Source organism: Mustelus asterias, chromosome 9, assembly GCF_964213995.1.
Source record: "Mustelus asterias chromosome 9, sMusAst1.hap1.1, whole genome shotgun sequence".
Lineage (NCBI taxonomy): Eukaryota > Metazoa > Chordata > Chondrichthyes > Carcharhiniformes > Triakidae > Mustelus > Mustelus asterias.
In genome coordinates, this window is record NC_135809.1 from 47,742,985 (window position 1) to 47,765,136 (window position 22,152).

General features: G+C 41.8%; 1 protein-coding gene across 1 annotated transcript in view; it reads left to right on the plus strand.

Moving 5' to 3' along the window:
- LOC144499116 (receptor-type tyrosine-protein phosphatase zeta-like) overlaps positions 1 to 22,152 on the plus strand; it is a 256,241-nt gene that overhangs the window by 221,805 nt on the left and 12,284 nt on the right. Inside the window, exons 18-25 of the mRNA XM_078221193.1 lie at positions 1,323 to 1,419; positions 8,788 to 8,870; positions 11,821 to 11,955; positions 12,727 to 12,861; positions 13,929 to 14,092; positions 15,915 to 16,050; positions 17,705 to 17,851; positions 19,918 to 20,011. Of these exons, the coding sequence (XP_078077319.1) occupies positions 1,323 to 1,419; positions 8,788 to 8,870; positions 11,821 to 11,955; positions 12,727 to 12,861; positions 13,929 to 14,092; positions 15,915 to 16,050; positions 17,705 to 17,851; positions 19,918 to 20,011 (991 nt within the window). The remainder of the gene's footprint in view (positions 1 to 1,322; positions 1,420 to 8,787; positions 8,871 to 11,820; positions 11,956 to 12,726; positions 12,862 to 13,928; positions 14,093 to 15,914; positions 16,051 to 17,704; positions 17,852 to 19,917; positions 20,012 to 22,152) is intronic.

Genomic DNA, 22,152 nt, shown 5'->3' on the forward strand with positions numbered 1-22,152 from the left:
ATTTATAAAGGGATTGTGATTTCATACTATCATGAGACCAGATTCAAAATAGTTGACTTCACTGGCTCTTTTAAGATTATACAGCTAGGCTATACCTCGATTAACTTCCTATTGTGGTAAGCCAGGCTTGAGTTTAAGCTCGGCCTGATTTTCAGAGCTCTTAATACCATAACTTTGTTTGTAAGTTCTTTGATTGTCTGCAGGATGTGGATCTTATAAAGCTCAGCTCTTCACAAAATAATTAATATGATGTATCTTTCAATGCACTGATTTCCACTTGTCCCATAGCCACTTCTAATCTTTCTGATGGATCTCAATGTGCCTATGTTGTTCAGCAAATGATGACAATCACCTCCCTGAATGACAGGACTGGGTGGGGTTGAGGGAGGACCAGGTCGGGAGTGGATCCTGGAGCATGCTCATTGCACCATGTTTGGGTGGACCTGGCCTTTTTCCTATTTGCATGCATCTCCACCATGCACAAGCAGTCACATCGCATCTGTGGGAAAAGAGTGAAGGCATTTGGAATCATTACCACAATTCTCTCTTGTAAATGTCGGAGTTCAGTTTCGTACTATATCTACCATTATTTTTAAGGGGGTATTGGACCTATTCCAGGATGTTTCATCATATGATCCCCCATCTCCAAATCCCATCTCCTTCCCCACACTGGGAAAGCAGTCTTTATTACAATATCATAGAATCGTAGAACCATAGAATACCTACACTGCAGAAAAAGGCCAAATCTCCAAAAAAGCATCCCACCCAGGCCCTACCTTCTGCCCTATCCCCGTAACTCTGTGCATTTACCATGGTTAATCCATTTCATCTACACGTCTTTGGACACCCAAGGGGCAATTTAGCATGGCCAATCCACCTTTTTATATCTAATAAATGAAACATTCAAAGAAATGGGGAAAAGGACAATTTATTTTTCATGTGCAAATGTTTAATTTTCCTCTCACGGGCCACTCACAGCAGTGTTCAGAGAATAATATTTGATTTTTGGAAACTCAAGAAGATTTGGTGAGCACAGTTTGGTGAGGGTTAGAGCTAACCTACCTGTGATGCCCCCAGCAGTTGGACTCTAAATGCTCACTATGTACCAGATGCATGAGTTTTAACCACATGAGGAAAAACTAGAAGGCGGCCAGCAGTATGGAAAGGTCCTCTGGCAGGTTTCTATTCTGTCAGGAATGGGGAGGGGGGAATATGGAGGGGAAAAGAAGTGGGATTTAACATTTTTTAAAGAAATTAGATGAATGGACTTGGCTGTGTCGAATTTTATTCTACAATGTAACAAGTACTTTTACTTTTTGCAGGAAGTCCAAGGATGCACAGTTGACTTGGGCATCACATCAGATAGCTCCAACCACCCAGACAACAAAAACAAGAACCGCTATATAAATATAGTTGCTTGTAAGCCATTTGGATTATTTTACTATTTCCCAGGGTTATCACTAATTATTTGGAATTATCTTGATCAACTTGAGGAGAACTTCCTCAGTGGTATTTAGCCCTACAAATGTGATGATTTGACTGGTGGGGAAGAAAGGTTTCTTTTTCACATGATTGCATAGTACCGACCTCTAACCATTTTCTTTATGACTCTTTCTAACACAACAAAGAGAGAAATGAGACATATCTGAAGTTCTTTGGTTTAATTGTGCACAAGAATGCAGAGGTGGGACATTTGGGTGGCATGGTGGCACAGTGCTTAGCACTGCTGCCTCACAGCGCCAGGAACCCGGGTTCAATTCTTGGTTTGGGTCACTGTCTGTGCGGAGTCTGCATGTTCTCCCCATGACTGCGTTTGTTTCCTCCGGGTGCTCCGGTTTCCTCCTGTAGTCTGAAAGACGTGCTGTTTAGGTGCATTGGCCATGCTAAATTCTCCCTCAGTGTATCCGAACAGATGCTGGAGTGTGGCGATGAGGGCATTTTCACAGTAACTTCATTGCAGTGTTAATGTAAGCCTACTCATGAACTAATAAATAAACCTAAAACTCATCCCGTTTTCAGATTTCTCCTGAGTTCTCCCTTATTCTCTTTCATTGCCAAAGGCTGAGAACCAGTGGCTATTTGGGTGTCAGTTGCTTTCTGGTGTTGGTGTACAACCAAATAATTTGGCTTGGGTGACTGTTCTACCTCTGGGACCATCACAATCATGGCAACTGAGTGATATTTTCTTGCCTCCCCCTACATTTCTCTCAGCAGTGCACAGTTCGCTGGTGGTGAGATCCTCTGGGCCCATTGCTGTCAATGGGATTTCCCACAGAAGCCACCACATCACTGGGAAACCCACAGCATAGGGGGTGTGCACCGGCACAGAGAATCACGGTGGCATGAATGGCCAGAGAATTCTGGAATAACTCTGGACTGGATAGTTCAGAGAAGACTACTTTGAGAAGACCTACTGAAGTGTTGATGATTTACCAAAGTTTAATATATACATAGCTCATTGTAAATAAAATAGCTGTTTTGGTGAATGGACAGTGGTGAAAATGAAAGTAGAAGTCTCACCATCTTTTTTCCAAAAACAAAGAATAACTAGAATCATAATTTAAGATAACTTTCTGATGCACTCTTCTGTCTATTTCTTTTGTTCTCATCTATCCTGTCTTCCTAACTGTTGTGTATTTCATTCGGGAAAGATTAATATGTGTGGCAGGATTTTCAATGGTAGGATTTTTTTAAAGTTTATTTATTAGTGCCACAATTAGGCTTACATTAACACTGCAATGAAGTTACTGTGAAAATCCCCTAGTCGCCACACTCCTGTTCGGGTACACTGAGGGAGAATTTAGCACGGCCAATGCACCTAACCAGCATATCTTTCAGACTGTGGGAGGAAACCAGAGCATCCAGAGGAAACCCACGCAGAGACGGGAAGAACATGCAGACTCCGCACAGTGACCCAAGCCGGGAATTGAACCCAGGCCCCTGGCATTGCGAGGCAACACTGCTACCTACTGTGCCACCGTGCCACCCTGGTCTTCCGGTCCCACCGAAGTCGACCTCTGCTGTGGGTTTTCCAGTGGCGGGACAGGTGAATCATGCAAATTGTCACTGACTTCAGCGGGACCAAAAGATCGCGCTGGCAGACAATAATGAGCTGCCTGCGCCACCCCCACTGTGGATAAGCCTGCCGTGGGGAGGGGGAGGGGTGGGGGGGGGGCAGTGCTGTAAACCTCCGGCTGTGGGCTGCCAGGAGGCAGCCATTAGTAAACTGGCTTAACTTACACCATCCTGACAGAGAGAAGGCAATATAACAAAATACACAGTTTTTACTATATCTACACTCCCTCCCCATTTAAAAAAAACGTAAGTACGTGTACCATTTACATTTTAATGTATAGGTTCCCAGAAGTAGATATAACTAAAACAGCTTCTACAATATCTGAAAGTTTAACAGGTTGGGTTGCATATTTGTTTTTCCTGTAATCACAACCAAAACATATATAAACAATACTGCCAGTGCAATTTACATGTTAAAAAAATGTTTTTCCTCACCATCAGCATATCGTGGACTCAAAATGTATTAACTTGCTATTGCTATCGACCAAACCAAGGTACTCTTTACCTTCCACTTCGAAGAAATCAATATGTATTTGTTTCCAAGGCTGTTTGAACATAGAATGAAAGAAACCTTGGTTGGATCATTTCTCATTCTGAGACATACTTCACAAATTCTCATCAACCCTTCAATATCTATCTACCTTTTGTTTACCAAAATATAGCTTCTTGCTACTTCTGTCATTGAGACTATCCCCGTGTACTCTCCCTAACAACTCTCTTTAAACTTTGGTGGAAACATGATTATTAAGACTCAAAGGAGATGGTTTTGATCTGCACTCAGTTAATTTCTACATGTGAAGTACTCCTGCAATTTCTCCTCATTACACTCTTTAGGCTAGTCATTCATGACGTAACTGAATACTTTACTGAGCAACTCACCCTTGCAAGTTTCTTCACTAATTTTTTTTCTGGCAGATGCTGGCATATCATTTGTTTATGTAAACTAATTCACAAGCAGCTCAGTGGTTAAAAATTAAGTCCTCACGTGATATATCAAAATAATGTCCCACTTTGCATGATCTGCTGACTTACGATATTTAATATCGGGCTGATGGTTAATATTATCTTTGGTCCTTCTTGCTCAAAGACCACTTTGTGCTTTCAGTATTTCTACAAGGTATTCATACTGATCCCAATTGTAAATAAGTCAGCCCAGTTTAAAGGTATTTTCTTAAGCCAATTTTTTCCCATCAGAGAGACTTTGTTACCTCCTCTTAACACCACAATGAAGCTGCTGTGAAAATCACCCAATCGCCACACTCCGGCGCCTGTTCAGAAACGCGAGGGAGAATTTAGCATGGCCAATGCACCTAACCAGCACGTCTTTTGGACTGTGCAAGGAAACCGGAGCACCTGAAGGAAACCCACACAGATACAAGGAGAACGTGCAGACTCTGCATAGACAGTGACCCAAGCCAGGAATTGATCCTGGGTCCCTGGCGCTGTGAGGCAGCAGTGCTAACCACTGTGCCACCATGTCACCCTGGTCTTCCGATCCCGCTGAAGTCAACCTCTGCTCAATGGAAATAGGATGTGCCATCATATTCCAGTCTAATACTGACTTGACCTAACACTGGAATACTGTTGATGAAATTACGAGTCATTTTCACATCAAGTTTTGGGTAAGGGAATATAGAGACTTCTCATAATCTCTTTCTGAGATTAACAGACACTGCTGCAGCTGCATCAACAATGAAAGTAAATAGTAAATCTCTAACTTTCATTTTTACTGCGAGCACTGCAATTATATCTTCAGCCCTGTTATTCTCATCATCCTTGCACTGTTTTCCTTACTCCATGACTAGTGCAACTCTTGATCTTCCTGCTCAATAACATTAATTTCTGTTTCCAAAACTACCATATGTGCATTCAAGGATCTCCAGACACCTGAACTAGTTTTATATCTACCTTGACCTCAACCTGCTGCATGGCTGCAGTCTTGAGCTTTACCACAATCTGAAACATTACTTTTTCCTCTACTCCTGCAGGCCATCTGAATATGACTGACTTGCTCACATGAATAGTGATTTGACTGGAAATAGGGCTATGGCAATGATAACATCTAAATTCCTGACTCTGAGACTATGAACTGGGCTGCCATGGATAGAACCTTGCTGAAATCTGGTGCCAGTTCAGGGAAAGAACTCCTTGTAATTTGCAATGATCTCTTTCAACCATTTCCATTGCTGTGGCCTCAACACAGGCCTCCTTCCATGTCAGCTTTGCTCAAAACATAGGCCTGAATTTTATTGTTATTTAGGCCCCTTACAAATCTGTCTCTCAGGTTGATTTTTAAGTTTGTGCCATACCCACAGTGATGAGAGTTTCTTTAATTCGAGAATGTAACCTGCAATAGTCTCACTTGGCAACTGCTTCCTTTTATGTAATGCAATTCTCAATGTAATCTTATTCTGGACCCATAATATGGGTCCAAAATCTCATTAACATCAGAATAGTGTACAGTACTGAGGTCTTGCAGGCAACATTAGTCAGACACCACCTCAAAAATATCCCGTCCTATTATGGTGAGGAAAACTGTTACTTTATGCTCATCTCCTATTTTATTCACTTTCAACCAAATTGTAACCTTTAACCCAATTACATCAGTCCTGTTTGTTGGAGCTTAATTCTCCTCTTGTCCCCAAATATGCCTTTGTTGCCATTTTATCAATTGCATAACATACTGACTCACTTCTAAACACAATTTGCACCTGCGTTAATCTTTCAAATTGCTCAAGCATCCTCAGGAGTTTCAAAAATGTCATAACATGTTCTTCAGTCATTAATTTCTCAAATAACCGTGAAAGGGAATTCTACCCGAGCCTGATCACTATCTTTCTGTTGTGCATTGCACTGAGAGAAGGTGGACATGTGCATCGGAATTCTATTGCCCCATCCACCACTGGATCAGAGCGGGCAAGAGGCGGACAATGGAAATGTCCGTTGACCTCGGACTGGAATTTCTGGTCTCGCTCGAGCGAAGACGTAAAATCCTGCCCATGGACTCACAGCTGGCAGTCATCGTTGAACTAACTTTATTTACAGCTCCCCAACAGAGAGGGCAGCAGACAGTGGAATAAAACAAAATGCACCACACGAACAAGATTTTACTAGGATGCTATCGGGACTTGATGGTTTGAGTTATAAGGAGAGGCTGGATAGACTGAGACTTTTTTCTCTGGAGTGTAGGAGGCTTAGGGTGATCTGATAGAGGTCTATAAAATAATGAGGGACATAGGTAACGGAGATAGTCAACATCTTTTCCCAAAGGCAGAGGAGTCTAAAACTAGAGGGCATAGGTTTAAGGTGAGGAGGGAGAGATACAAAAATGTCCAGAGGGGAATATTTTTTCACTGAGGGTGGTGAGTGTCTCGAACGAGCTGCCAGAGGCAGTAGCAGAGGTGGGTACAATTTTGTCTTTTAAAAAGCATTTCAATAGTTACATGGGTAAGATGGGTATAGAGGGATATGGGTCAAATGCAGGCAATTGGGACTAGCTTAGTGGTAAAAATGGGTTGCATGGACAAGTTGGGCCGAAGGGTCTATTTCCATGCTGGAAACATTGATGACTCTATAACCAAGCAAATCCTGTAGCTGACGGGGAGGCCCCTTTCTAATGTTCCAGGTACACATAATCTATTACACTTGGGGTGGCACGGTAGCACAGTGGTTAGCACTGCTGCCTCACAACACCAGTGACTCGGGTTTGATTCCTGGCGTGGGTCACTATCTGTGTAGATTCTCCACGTTCTCCCCGTGTCTGCGTGGGTTTCCTCCGGGTGCTCCGGTTTCTTTCCACAGTCTAAAAGATGTGCTGGCTAGGTGCATTGGCCATGCTAAATTCTCCCACAGTGTACCCGAACAGACGGCGGAGTGTGCCGACTCAGGGATTTTCACAATAACTTCATTGCAGTGTTTATATAAGCCTACTTTTGACACTAATAAATAAACTTCAAGTTATAAAACAATTTTTCATATTTATAGGATGTAGACATCACTGGCAAGGCCAGTATTTATTGGCCACTGCTCGGTGCCCTTGAGTAGGTTGTAATTGGCTGCTGCCTTGAACCCGTTTTTCCTTGTGGTGCAGGTATTCCTCACGTGCTGTCAGGAAGGAAGTCCCAGAATTTTTTCATAGGGTGACAGAAAGCTGCCTCTCACTTTACAGCTTTCAGGGCTCAACATTCTGCTCAACCATTTCATAACACTATCTCCAGTAATATTTTTCTTTTTGTGTTTTTATTTGTTCTTAGGCCGCAGCAATGGCGATCATGCCCTTTTTACCATTCTACAGCCCTTCCTCTACAGCCACCTTTTATTCTTGTATCACCAACTTTTGCCTTGCACCATCATCGTTTTTGTCATTTAATCTCTCCTGCTGCGTTCCTTCTGAACACAGGGCCTTCTGTTTTGTTCTTTCCTGTTGTGCTTAAAATCTGCCACATCACAACAGTTTTCCAGTTCTGTTGAAAGATCATTGACTTGAACTATTAACTTTGTTTCTCTTTCAACAGATGCTGCCTGACCTGAGTATTTCCAACATTTTCTGTTATTGCTTGCCTCTGACAATCTTGGCACATCACATTGCCTTTCAATGAAAGAGCCAGATTTTCTCTTTGTCCATAATCTTTTGCAATGGGACACTGCAATGGAATACATGAATCACGTGCCCTTGTGGAGACAAGTGTATTTACCAGAGCAAGCAACTATCAGTCTAACCTGTGAGGAAAAATTTCTTATCTAAGTTCCACAGCTTTGAGATCAACAACTTCACACTGTAAACTCTCTGCTCCACCTTCATCCCATTTTTATTTCTATTCGTTTATTTTCATTTCTTCCATTTATTCATTTTTCCATCCCTATTTTATCCCAGTTGCCATTGTTTTTTTCCCTTACCACCGTCAATCCTCCCCTCCCCCAACCCACCCCGCTAGGGCCATTTGTTAGCTGTTCCAGGTTGTCCTTTGACATACTGCTCACCTTTGTTCTGCCATTATCACATTCTGATCTCTTAACATGCAAACCACCTGAGCTATGATAACCATTTACTTCCCCTTTGTCTTTTTGTCCAAAACATCTTTGTCGATCTCACCCTATGATGTGGAGATGTCGGCGTTGGACTGGGGTGAGCACAGTAAGAAGTCTCACAACTCCAAGTTAAAGCCCAACAGGTTTATTTGGAATCACAAGCTTTCGGAGCACTGCTCCTTCATCAGGTGTTGTGAGACTTCTTACAATCTCTCCCTAGCCTCCATCCCACCCCTACTGCTCCATCCCCTCCCCAACATCCATCTCCCCCCTCCCCCGCCACCCCCCCGCCCCACACACGCACGCACGCACATACAAACAACAGCATAAATCTCATCCTATTTCCAGTTTTCTTTAGCTCTGACAAAAGGTCATCCAGACTCTAAATGTTGGCTCTATTCTCTCTCCGCAGATACTGTCAGACTGCTGAGATTTTCCAGCACTTTCTGTTTTTGTTTCAGGGTCCAGCATCTGCAGTAATTTGCTTTTATCCCCCTAATCTACTTTGATTTAAAACAATTTTCTCAACAAAGCAAAAGAAAGTGTAAATGTTCTGGGCACACACTGTGGAATGTAATCACTACTGCATTCACAGAAGGATTTCTGCTTGTATTTAATCCTGCGTTAAATGTGTTTTTTAATTGCTTTATTCTGAAAATGTAATAAAATTTCTCTTTGTTCCAGTTGACCACAGCAGAGTTAAACTGTCCCCAATAACAGAAAAGGACTCCAAGCACAGTGATTATATCAATGCTAATTATGTTGATGTAAGTAAAATACGGAAGCTTCTCTCACATTCTGGGATGGCATGGAAGATGATTTTGAATTTATGGCTCATTTGTGATTTGTAGGATTTCTGAAACATCCCAAAACGTACAAACTTTTATTTGAAATATTTTTGGTTATTACAATCAGTGCTTATGTGTTCCGTGCTTATTTGTGCAAAAACGTTACAATTTCTACAAGGAGTGGATGCAATGTTGCTATATTAGTATACCTCCTACAGCAAAATCTGACAGAGGGATAGAATAGGCTGGTGAGTAAGTACTGGTGCAAATGTATCACTGTGACTTATCCTGTGTTCATCAAATCATACATACCCTAAAGTGCAGAAGGAGGCCATTTGGCCCATCGAATCTGAACTGACAACAGAGCATCTTACCCAGGCCCTATCCTCGTAACCCCACATATTTACCCCACCAATCCCCCTAACCTGCACATCTTGGGACACTAAGGGGCACGTTACCATGGCCAGTTCACCTAACCTGCACATCTTTGGAATGTGGGAGTGAACTGCAGCAGCCGGAGGAGACCCACGCAGACACGGGGAGAACGTGCAGACTCCGCACAGACAGTGACCCGAGGCTGAAATTGAATCCAGGTTCCTGATTCTGCGAGCCAGCAGTGCTAACCACCGTGTCACCCTGTTCCATCAGCTTAATTTACTCTCTTATAAATACCCCACTAATCCTCATAGCAATTCTTACATATGCATTTTTACTGGGATATTACTCAGCAAGGATATGAGCTTAACTAGTTGTCATAACTTCAGGGGAAGACTGACAGAGTACAAAACACAAATGAAGTGCTGTGTATGCTGGAAAGCTGACAGTAAAAGCCATGAAAGATTGATAGAATCCCTGATAAAGTAGTTCATACAGCATTTCTGACAAAGTTACAAGGGAGAAGCCCTGGGGATTTTTTTGGCATTGCTGTTTTCCATTTCTATAGGCATCCCAAATGAACTGTCCACCAGTTCTGAGCACAGCAGTGATGCGGGAACGGGACTTGGTGCAAGTACTTTCAGTTTCATCTACTGATACTTTAAATTGTCTGACCTTTTAAACAGCCGACCTCGACAACCAGCAACCCCAGTGGCTGCCTCCGAACTCATTCTTGGGTTGACTGGCCCAACTGCAGCCTGCAACTCTCCACTCAGTAACCCACTACCACACTCATAATGAAATTCCTGTCTTCCTCGTACTTTCTCCTGAGCCAGGCGGGCTGAGTTGGGAATTTTCCCACCTCTCACTACTCGCCTCAAGGATGACATTCCAGCTCTATATGTGCGCAAGACTCTTGGGGACTTTCAGTGATGTGCCTCTGAAGAATGTCAATGAAGGGACTGTGAGGGGGCAAAGGGTTTCAGTGAACTCAGAGCTGTCAGGTTTCCAGTTCAGGGCTATAGAAGATGTAGCATTTGGCCTAGCTCAAGGGACAGACTGATGACAAGCCTAAAACAGAAGCGAAGCCGGGACATGGATAGATTGCCAGTAGTGATGGAAGATGGAATGGTGTTGTGGGGTTTCTTCTCAGACTTTCTTTCATCTGTTTATTGTATTATATATTCTGTTTTGAATATTTTCAATGGAAGGGTCGGGAAAGACAACATGCAGGAAAATGTTGAAAAAATATCATGAGTGTGATTGGTTTGTTTTTTGAGAACTGGACAGTTTTCAGAGATGGTTGAATGCAATGTGTATTCTTTGAACTGGTTTCTTTTTAGTGACTGTGAAGTTTAAACTAATAGGCATCCTTTTTGTGAAATCAACACGTTCTCACTCTACAGATGGACTGGAAAACATTTAATTATGCAGAGTTCCTTACGTAAGATTAATTGGCTACAGAATCAGGTGTAAATTATTGGCTAACTTTGAATTCAAATGGTGAAACAAGTTATCGTAGAATCCCTACAGTAAATAAAGAGGCCATTTGGCCCATCAAGTCTGCACTGACTCTCTGAGAGAGCATCCTACCCGGGCCCTCCCCTTTGCCCTATCCCCATAACACTGTGCATTTACCCTGGTTACCTAGCCTACACATCTTTGGAAACTAAGGGGCAATTTAGCATGGCCAATCCACCTAACCTGCACATCTTTGGACTGTGGGAGGAAACCAGAGCACCCGGAGGAAACCCATACAGACACGGCGAGAATGCGCAAATGTCACACAGGCAGTCATCCAAGGCAGGAATTGAACCCAGGTAACTGGTGCTATGAGGCTAACCACTGTGCCACCCACAAAATCGGTGTTTTAAAATTTCTTGTACCCACGAAGCAACATTCCAACTCTCGTTGTCAGGAGTTGACTGTGCGACTCACATTGTGACTTCCTACTTAAATTGTGTGGCTTTGTCGTTTCACATGAGTAATAGTGAAGAATGAGCAATGTGAAACCTGAAATGACTTTATTGCTTGAAGGTCATGGAGGGCGATGAATGAGAAGTACATTTAAAATGGATATCAGGGCGAATCTCTTTACACGGTGATTGTTTGAAATGGTCTTCAGGTAGGGAATTGGAGGCAAAGACAACAGAGATGCTCCAGATTCAAGATTTCACTTTTAAACAGGAATTAATTTGAAGTGGAAAGGTTTGCTATGGGGAAAGTGCAGTGGATAGATCTTTCAAAGAGCCAGCAGATGGGATGGCCAAATTACACCTTTCTGTGCAGTATCATTCTATGATTCCAGTTGCATGCCAGGTGGGTTAAAGGTGAAGTGTCAAATTTTCTCTTTTCTGAGTTCTCCTGCATTTTTTTGTAGACATATGTTTGTGTAACCTTATCTCCAAAAGATGTGGGTTATCTTCCTAGTTCCTCCTAGAATATATATTAATGCACCTTGTCTCCTTTCTTTTAAATATCTGTCAATTGACAAGTGTGTTAAGTAATAACAAAACAGGAATGTCATACAGCATATTTCTTAACTATTCAACAGGGTTACGACAGACAGAAAGCTTACATAGCAGCTCAAGGGCCACTTAAATCTACAGCTGAAGATTTCTGGCGGATGATATGGGAGCACAATGTGGGAGTTATTGTTATGATCACCAACCTGGTAGAAAAGGGAAGGGTGAGTTTGAGACTTTGAAAACTTTTGCAATCAGACCTCCGTGTCACTCAAAGATAATTTAACAGAGATAATGATTCATATTTGGTTTTGGAATGTGAAATGACTCCTCAGAGACCGGTGTCTCTTCACCAGATTCCCTTTATTTACAAACTCAGTTCCACTCCTAAGAGTGCTTTCGGTACAAAGTCAGAATCAGTAGCCCTGATATATGCAGGTGAGACTCCCTAATTGGGCAGGCAATCATTACCTCAATCAGGGAGCTCATACTCCAAGGGTCGAACCTCATGGGCCTCGTTGAGGTCATTACAGAATGAAGAAGTGAGGGCATGGCTTCTCCTTTTCTTAGCATGCTGCTTTCAGTCGCTAACCATGCCATTTTGTGAAACATTTGAGGCTTGTCTCTGTTGTGCACATTTGCAACAAGTCACTGTGACTAAAGAGTCCAATTCCCTACTTCTTCACTGGAAGTTCAGTAAAAGATGCTACATATCTTTTCCTGGCATTCAGATTTAGTGTGTCCAAGGCAATGGATTGTCATTAGGTAATGGAGCACTTTCCATTCTAGCACACAACTTCCAGAGTAAACTTCTCCCGGAACAGGGCAGCACGGTCGGGTCACTGGAAAAAGACACCTGCGCTCTCTTCTAAACTGAGGGAATTAGCCTGGTTGGTTCAGTACAAATAAGAGCCATCTTGAGTAAAAATTCCAAATAAAATCCTGGGTTAAAAACATGCAAATTTTCCTTGACATGACTTTTTATTTCTGTTTAGAGGAAATGTGATCAGTACTGGCCGTCAGAAAACAACGAAGAATATGGAAACATTCTTGTCTCGCTGAAGAGCACCAAAGTGTTGTCTTATTACACCGTTAGACAGTTTTCTATTCGCAACACAAAATTTAAGAAGGTTTGTGGATGTGCTTGTGCAAAAGTACAAGAAGAATCAACCTTTTCAATGAGTAACGTTTCTTCGAATCTTTTGATCAACAATTGAATACTCAGATCCAATTTTGTGTTTTGTTGGAAATTAATTTATATTTGGTTCTGTTACCTTGCTTGCACATGTGGGAAAGGGAGTGGGAGGAGATCTGTTTGGAACTGGGCTCCCCACTGGCTTTCTAGGTTCAATGTAGTATATTCTAGGCTCTATGTAGTATATTTGGGAATTGCAAATGAATGCTAGAAACTTCAAAGATATTTAACCAGTAGTTGGGCTCCAATGTGCATAGTTTTCAACTCCTCAGGGCTGATATCTTTGCTTGTACTAAAATATATATGCACCATAACCAGTGGAGAGGTAGTTTGTCTGAAGGATGCAAAGGAAGTTTGTTTTGATTTCCAAATCTGAAAACAATTTGGAATTGCTCCTTAAAAATTGGTGCTCTGTGGGATGGAAGGATACAGTGAACATTCAGTTCAGAACAGTTTTAGTTTTCTTTGGCTTAATTTAAGCCCACTTGCAATTCAGTATCATAACTATACTCTCTATCATAGGCTTGTTAAATAAATTTGCTGCCAGAGTGCTCTCTGGATATGAAGGCCCAGATATTTGGCCCCCTCTTTGTCCTGAATTGACCAGTCCAAGTTGGAGTATTGGTCCATCGTAACTGGCCTCAGATGCCAAGCTGACAGGGAGGACGAAAAAGTCAATGGAAAGGGCATGTGTAGGGGGAGGGATGAGACTCAGCCTCAAGCAATGTTCTACAAAGCTCTCAGATTGGTGAGGTATCTAAGAATAAAACTTGTAGGTGAGAACCCCCAACAAGAGTCAGCACCTGCAAAGGAGAGAATTTTTGTCTGATGGGAGGAAGGAGGAGAACCATTAAAATGTATCATTTTTATATTGTCACATGCTTTCTACATGTTCCTATATGCTAAGAATGAAGATATGAATGCTTGCACCGATTTTGTATATTTTATTTTTAAAAGATAAATGGGACTGCTATCTAAAGTATGTTTTGTTACACACCACAGGGATCACAGAAAGGAAGACAGAATGATCATTCAGTGACCCAATATCATTACACTCAATGGCCTGATATGGGTGTTCCAGAGTATGCTCTTCCTGTGTTAACATTTATACGACACTCAACAGCTGCTAAGACCAATCTTATGGGACCTGTTGTAGTTCATTGCAGGTACATGAAATTATTCACAGTGGAAACATTTTTAATTTGGAGCAATGTGATGGTGTTTCTGGCTTTGAGCTGGTGCCAGGCTGAATGCTGCACTGGTGAGCAAGGCTTCTCACTCTGTGTTTGCTATCAAGTATCCCCATCATAGCTGCAATGAGTTCAGCACTCTTTGTCACAGGTTGAGGTCTAGATCAACATAATAGGAAATCTTGCTCATAAGGGTGACAAAGGTGGACTGCTGTGGGATTGGGAAGTGCAACACTTTTCTTGTGGTCTACTGGCAAAGGGTCATCATTTGAGAAGAAGGCAGATGTTATATAAGGGACGGGCATGGTCTCCACCCTTTACAAAGCCCCAGGCAATCTCAGTTTAGGATTCAGACCATTCCAATGCACTCCCTTTAAACTTATGGTGGGTCTCCATCATCAGAATGGTTCAGAATTGATAAGGAGGAAGTGTTGAGTAGACTATTGGTACTGAAAGTTGACAAGGTATCGGGACCAAATGAAATGCATCCAAAGATATTGAAGGAAATGAGACTAGAAATTGAAGGGGCACTGGCCATAATCCTTGAATGCAACTCATCGGGGAAGATACCGGAGGACTAGAGAATTGTAAATGTTACGCCCTTGTTCAAAAAATGTTGTAAGGAAAACCCCAACAATCACAGGCCAGTCAATTTAACATCAGTGGTCTAGAAACAATTATTCACAGGAAACATATTGGTTGATTTGGAAGAGCTAGCATGGATTTCTGAAAGGGAAATTGTGTTTAACTAACTTGCTGGAGTTTTTGAAGAGAAAACAGAAAGGGTTGGTGAGGATAATGCTGTTGATGTGGTGTACATGGACTTTCAGAAGGCACTCAATTTAGTGCCACGCACCACGCTTGTGAGAAACATTATAGCTCATGGAATAAAGGGGACAGTAACAACATGGCTAAAATTGGCTGAATAATATCAAGCAGAGTGTAATGGTGAATGGATATTTTTCGGGCTGGAGGAAGGTTTGCAATGGTGTTCCCCAGGGGTTGTATTGGGACCTTTGCTTTTCCCAATATATATCCTGGTGTGCAGGAGACAATTTCAAAGTTTGCAATGACATAAAATGTGAAACTGTTGTAAACTGTCAGTGCAGAACTCGCGGTTTGTGGAATTATGAGACTTCTTACAGTGTAGAATTCCAAAAGGGCAGAGACAAATTGGTGGAATAGGCAGATAGGTGGCCAATAAAGTCCAATGTGGAGGAGTGTGCAGGAAGACCTTGGACAGACAATATAGAAAAAGAGGTTAAATTTTTAAAAGGGTACAAAGCAGAGGAACCTGAGTGTATATGTACATTGATCATTGAAGGTGGCAGGACAGGTGGAGAGAGCAGTTAATAAAGCATATGGTATTCTGGGCTTTATTAATAGGGGTCTAGTGGTACTATAATTAAATTATCATTGGGGAAAGGTGAAATCCATGTCAGAGAGAGTGCTGGGTCTTTGTGGGCAGCTTTCTTTAAGGTTAACAACAAATATAGTGATTTTACTTGACTGCAAAATCCAGGCCAATTAGTACCATTTTTTCCTTTCATTCTGACATTTTATCCTTAAAAATATTCTGAGGTTTTTGTAACAGAAAAGCCTCAAGTCGACACTATACAGCTACATTTTTTGATTGAGACCTGACAGTTGGATTTGGGAATTCTAATTGTAAAAACAAAATATGCTATGTATCTTTGCTACTGCAGGCACCTGTACAGATAGATACAGTCATGGTGAAGGATTGAACAGTTTTCCGATTTGATTTGTTTTGTAATATTCCACATCGTCTCTCTTGCAGTGCTGGCGTTGGAAGAACAGGCACGTACATCGTAATAGACAGTATGCTGCAACAAATCAAGCACAAAGGCACAGTCAATGTGCTGGGATTTCTCAAACACATCAGAACACAAAGGAACTATTTAGTGCAAACAGAGGTAAGAAAAACTGCAAGGGGTGCAGGGAGGAAAGTTCTTGCTGATGCCTTATTTTCTTTGTCGGAATAAATAATTGGAAGCAAGGATTTTTGGTTCGCAATGCAACAATTTGCCCTCCTTTCATGAGGAAATGTTTTCTTTTGAAGTTTGGAAAAAAGGAAAAAGCATCATTATAATTGAAGAAATGTTACTTTTATTTGAAACGCAAGAAGGAATTGTGAGTTAAGATTAGAATGCATTGTGTCAGACTGGAGAAAAGAAGTGACAATTCAAAAAGTTTTGGTCATTGACTTGTGCCACTACAATACCAGAATACAAACTGTTGACTAAAATGAGAAAGAATATAAGCTGCAGACTCAACTCAATTGAAATTGGATCTAAATCTTAAATGCTAACACTGAACTGAGGTAACAAAACCAAATTTCTTGGTTGAAGTCCGTACCTTTTGCAGCAAATGTTGAATATAAACCATTAGGTTTTGCTGAACATAGTAAAATCCTGGAAAAGAATATGGAAATTAAAGGATAAAATTTGGCCAAACTTATCTGAACCTGGTGTGAAACTAAACTGAAAGTATGACTACATTTATTCTAAAGATTAAATTAAAAACATATCTATTACTTGTTATACCTCGCTTATTAGAATAGAATAGAATCCCTGTTGTGCAGAAGGAGACCATTTGGCCCATTGAGTGTGCACCGACTCCCTGACAGAGCATCTTTACTCACACCCACCCCCCGACCTATCATCGTAACCGCATGCACTTACTCCACTAATCCCCTTAATTTACACATCTTGGGACACTAAGGGGCAATTTAGGATGATTAATCCACCTAACCTGCACATTTTTGGACTAGGGGAGGAAACTGGAGCACCTGGAGGAAACCCATGCAGACATGGGGAGAACTCCACACCCAATGCTGGAATTGAACCAGGTTCCCTGGTGTCGTGAGGCAACAGTGCTGACCACTGTGCCACTGCGCACAGTGGCTATGAGAAGGCACATTTTCTTTCAAATTCTATTTTTGTGGCTCCACTAAATAGCAAAAAGAGAGAGAGGCTGAGTGTTTTACATCAAAGCAGTTTTAAAACCAATTAAATCCATGATACTGTGAGCAGAAATTGCAAGCTCTGCCTCACAAATTAGTTTTTGCAATGAAACAAACTAGTTCAAGTGTACCAGAGAATGGAAGTACACTGGTCAGCACCAGGGGAGCACAACTTAACGCGTTAGATCATATGGAAATTTGGTTCAGGATAAGGACAAACTTGGAGGCTGGAGTGAAGGCGGAATAATACTGGGTGGAGTGGGCTGGAAAATTCAGCTCACTGTGGGGTGGGGCGACAGCTTTTAGTATGAAAATAAGTTAGCATAAACTTCTGATGCAGTTTAGAGCATAAAACATGCATATTCATTTTATCTATTGTTAACAACCTATTGGTTGTGAATTAAGTTCTGCCTTCAACATTTGTAACAATCATAGATTTTCTTCATATAAATGGAATGCGTGTAATCCATGGATCTGTAATTATGGTGCTAATGCTTGTTAGTTGCCAGACTGTCTAAGTCAGCGATGTTAACATGTTGGTCATATTGTAGCCTATTCACTAAAATCAATTACACAATTTCGTGTCTAATATGTCTTCTCAATAGGAGCAGTACATCTTCATTCATGATGTCCTGGTGGAGGCCATCTTTAATAAGGATACAGAGGTTCCTGCCAGTCATTTATATGCCTATGTCAATGCTCTTCTGACACCTGGGCCCTCGGGGAAGATGAATCTAGAGAAACAATTCAAGGTGAAGCTCTGGAATGTCATTTTTCAAGTATTGAGCAACTTAAGTGTGCACTGCAGTAAGAACAGAATTCTGATATTGTCTGAGTTACCTGCCACTATGTTCACTTTATCCTGTTGCCCCCTGAGCTCAAGGCCCAACTGATTACTTTTCTGACTGTCAGCCATGGCTCAGTTGGTTGCACTCCTGTCTCTGTGTCTCAAGGTTCTGAGTTAAGTTAACGTACGGAGCATGAGTTTTTAAAAAATCACTACTGATACTCCAGTGCTGTACTGAGGGGTGCTGAACTGTCAGAGGTGCTTTCTTTTGGATGTGATGTTAAACTGAGTGAGGCCTCAACTGCCTGCATGGATGGATGTAAAAGATCCCATGTCACTATTTTGAAGAGGAGCAGGGGAGTTATCCCTGGTGTCCCAGCTAACATTTATACCTCAGTCAATATTGCAAAAACAGATGATCTGGTCATTACCATATTTCTCATTGTGGGAGCTTCCTGAGCACATATTGGCTGCCATGTTCCCTACTCTGCAACAGTGACTACACTTCAAAAGTACTTAATTGACTGTAAAACACATTGAGACATCAGGCGGTCATGAAAAGCTCTATGTAAAGACAAATCTTTCTTCTTTATTTTCTTGACGTTGTTGCTAGTTAGTGTCAGCAGTAAATTTGTTTGATGATTTCCCTGACCCCAAGTGAGTCAACCATCACATCATCTGGCCCACAACACCTGGACAAGAGAGTCCTTGCCAGTTAGAAAGATCAGTTTTGCAATGTAAATCGCAGTGCAGTATTCTGTTATGGATTTCCTGCAGCCTTCTGAACAGGTCTGCGACAGAAACGGTTCTAAATCCTAACTTTTGGATCCCATGCATAAATTGAATGCAAGCCTAGAATAATGAACCACTTTTGTAGTAGACTAAAGCAAATTTAAAACAAATCGATGTTCCATGAGCAAAAAAAAGGCTGAAAATCTGAAATTAAAAACAAAAAATGCTGAAAAGAATCACCAGGTTGGATGGCATCTGCAAAGATAGAGCCTGAGTTAAGGTTTTAGACTAGAATGGTGACCTTTACCCCAGAGTGAAAGGTGCTACAGCTGAACAAGAACAGAGCCAGGAGAAATGGGGCAAAGAGTAAAAAACAGGATGGACTGGAGATGGGTTAATGACAAGGGAAGATGGTGTAACAAAAGGATGCAATAATTAGACAAATAACAAGGGTATCCAGAACCCTGAGGTGATGTAAATGGTTATAGTGGAATAGCTGAGATTGGTAGGATGTATGGAAAATTTGGCAAAGCATAGTACCTGGGAGTGTGATGGAAGAAAGCGGAACACAAAGGGCGAAGACCACCCTGTTGGCCGTGTACTGATGGGGGAGTTCGTTGAGCATGTATTACATCCGCTGCACTTGTTTGGGAAGGTGCCAGGGTAAAGGGAGCAAGAGCTGTAGGAGTGGGAAGGTACCAGGGGAAAGGGTGCACGAGTTGTGGGGGTAAGAAGGTGCCAGGGGAAAGGGAGTAGGAAGTGATGGGAGGGAGGTGGTGATGGAGGGGTGGATGAAAGTCTCTTTGGAATGCTGAATGGAATGAAGACGAGAAGATTTCTCTCTTGGCAATTTTATGAAACAGGTAAAGGAAATGTCAAGAGGGTGATTGGTTGAATGTGATGGCTGGAAGATGGGGTTCAGTTGGCCTTGGCTCATGGCTCTGGGAAAAAGAAGGGGTGAAGTTGGAAGTGTGTGTGGGAGGTGTGATGGACACAGTTGAAGTGCCTGTTTATCATGGTGGAAGGAAGTTGTTGCATGTCCATACATGGGTTATATCCTAGTGTGCATTAACACCTTAAGAAGGCAGAAAATTTGAAAACCAAAAAACCATCTGAATTTCCAGAATAAAGTTTGATGTTGCCAAAGGTTCGATAGTCAGGGAGCTGAAAACTAGGAACAAGAATTCAGTAACCAGGATCAGAGATTACTGTTTAAACAGAATGAAGTTCAAATTCAAATCCATTTTATATTCACATTGAGGATATCAACTCTAGACTTTTCTTCATTTCTCTCAACAGTTGGTAAGCCAGCCTCATGCCAAGCAGTGTGATTATTCTGCAGCACTAAAGCAGTGTAACAGAGACAAGAACAGAAATTCTTCCATCATTCCCGGTAGGTTGGGAGGTCACGTTTTTGAATGCCATTCTATTATTAATAAGAATGCTTATTTAAGTATTTCTTTATTCAGAATATTAAAGAAGGTTTGTCAGTGTCATGCCACAAAATGGTGTCGCGCTGAGGATATTGAATGTTTCCCCACTTTTTGCCCTAATGTGCTAGTACAGGTTGGACCCCAGGTTTATATGTGAATCTGAAAGGAGGACTTCAGGATGTTAGGTATCACCTGCAAAAGTAACCAGGCATATTATGTTATGATGCTTTGTTCGCCTGCAGTTTTGTACCAATTCAAGTCTATCTATCCATTCACTGACTTTGAATACACCTTCCCCATCATTGCAGTTTCACTATGCAATGCACTTAACTGCTTTTTCAAACTTAATACTGTTAGCTGTGGGTTTATGATTTAACACAGAAGGTACCTGCATTCAAGCAATTCAAAAACTAAGCATTTTGCAATTCTGATATGGGGGCCAGCTTGTCACAGTGTAAAACATCTAAACGCAAACTCCTTTGCCATGCATTAACCCAATTAGCCACTGGAGACTGACCTGGGTTCAGTTAGCTGACAACTCTTCCCTTCTTTCCTTCAAAGACTTTCCTTTGGCTGGAACAGTGGTTGGCTTTATTTAAGTCCAATTGCTCTGTGCTTATATATCCACATGTTAAGGAATACAGAATGTGCTGGTTCTGTGGAAGTATGTAAATCTCTGTTTATTTCATGCTTGTGTTGAGGTTTGTTGTGGGCATTTATTACCCATCCCTCGTTGACCCAAGAAAGTGATAGTGGGCTGCCTTCTTGAGTCACACCTTATTTATTTTATTTAATTTATTTATTTATTAGTGTTACAAGTAGGCTTACATTAACACTGCAATGAAGTTATTGTGAAAATCCCCCAGTCGCCACACTCCAGCTTCTGTTCGGGTACACTGAGGGAGAATTTAGCATGGCCAGTGCATCTAACTAGCACGTCTTTTGGACTGTGGGAGGAAACCAAAGCACCTGGAGGAAACTCACGCAGACACGGGGAGAAGGTGCAGACTCCACACAGACAGTGACCTAAGCCAGGAATTGAACCCTGGTCCCTGGCACTGTGAGGCATCAGTGCTAACCACTGTGAGGCAGCAGTGCTAACCACTGTGCTGCCCATAGCAATTTTGGCAGCGGTGGGATTTGAACCCATGCCTCCATAGCAACTGGAGCCTAAATCCAGTGCCTTAGATCGCTCGGCCACGTTACCACATATTTGATACAGCTGTACACCATTACTAGACCCCTTCAGAGGCTGGTTGAGTCAATTGTGTTAGTGTGGAGCCACGTATAGGACAGACATGATGAATGCATCATGTTTCCTTTTCCATAGACCAGTTGAGTTTCTCTGACAATTTCACAGCTTCATGATCATTTTTAATAGTACCAGCTTTTTAATCATCAGACTTACTTAAAGCTGCACTCAGATTTACAAATTGTCATGACGGGATTTGAAATTGCATTTTTTGGGTTATCGCTCAATGGTTGTGGATTGCTAGCTCAGTTACAGTATCAGTTGATGTGAAGTGTGCTAGTTGAGATGAAACTCACTGAGCCTGTTTTGAATGGCCAAGAAGGAACTCTTTCCTTGGGTTCCTAAATTGTTTTTTAAAGTTACCTATGAGCAAATAAGATTCAAATATTTTAATATCCATCCAATTGCTAAATCAGCATTGCACCATTTTTATTGAGGTTGGTAGAAGAGTTTGAATTTTGCAACTTCAATCCAATTGCAGTAGCATGAAAAACTGGCAGCAGAAAGGATGTTTATTCAATTGTTCCAACCACTGACAGAAGAGAACAACATAGGTTAACAAGTTAAGGTTATTGTCTAATCTAAGTAAGAGCTCTGGTTGATGCTCTTTTAGATGACAAAGTGAGGGTTTCAAGTCAGGCATGTACAGGGGCGGTATGGTGGCTCAGTGGTTAGACAGCTACTTCACAGCGCCAGGGACCCGGGTTCAATTCCGGCCTCTCTGTGGAGTTTGTACATCCTCCCCGTGTCTGCGTGGGTTTCCTCCAGGTGCTCCTGTTTCCTCCCACAGTCCAAAGATGTGCGGGTTATGTTGATTGGCCATGCTAAATTGCCTCTGAGCATCAGGGG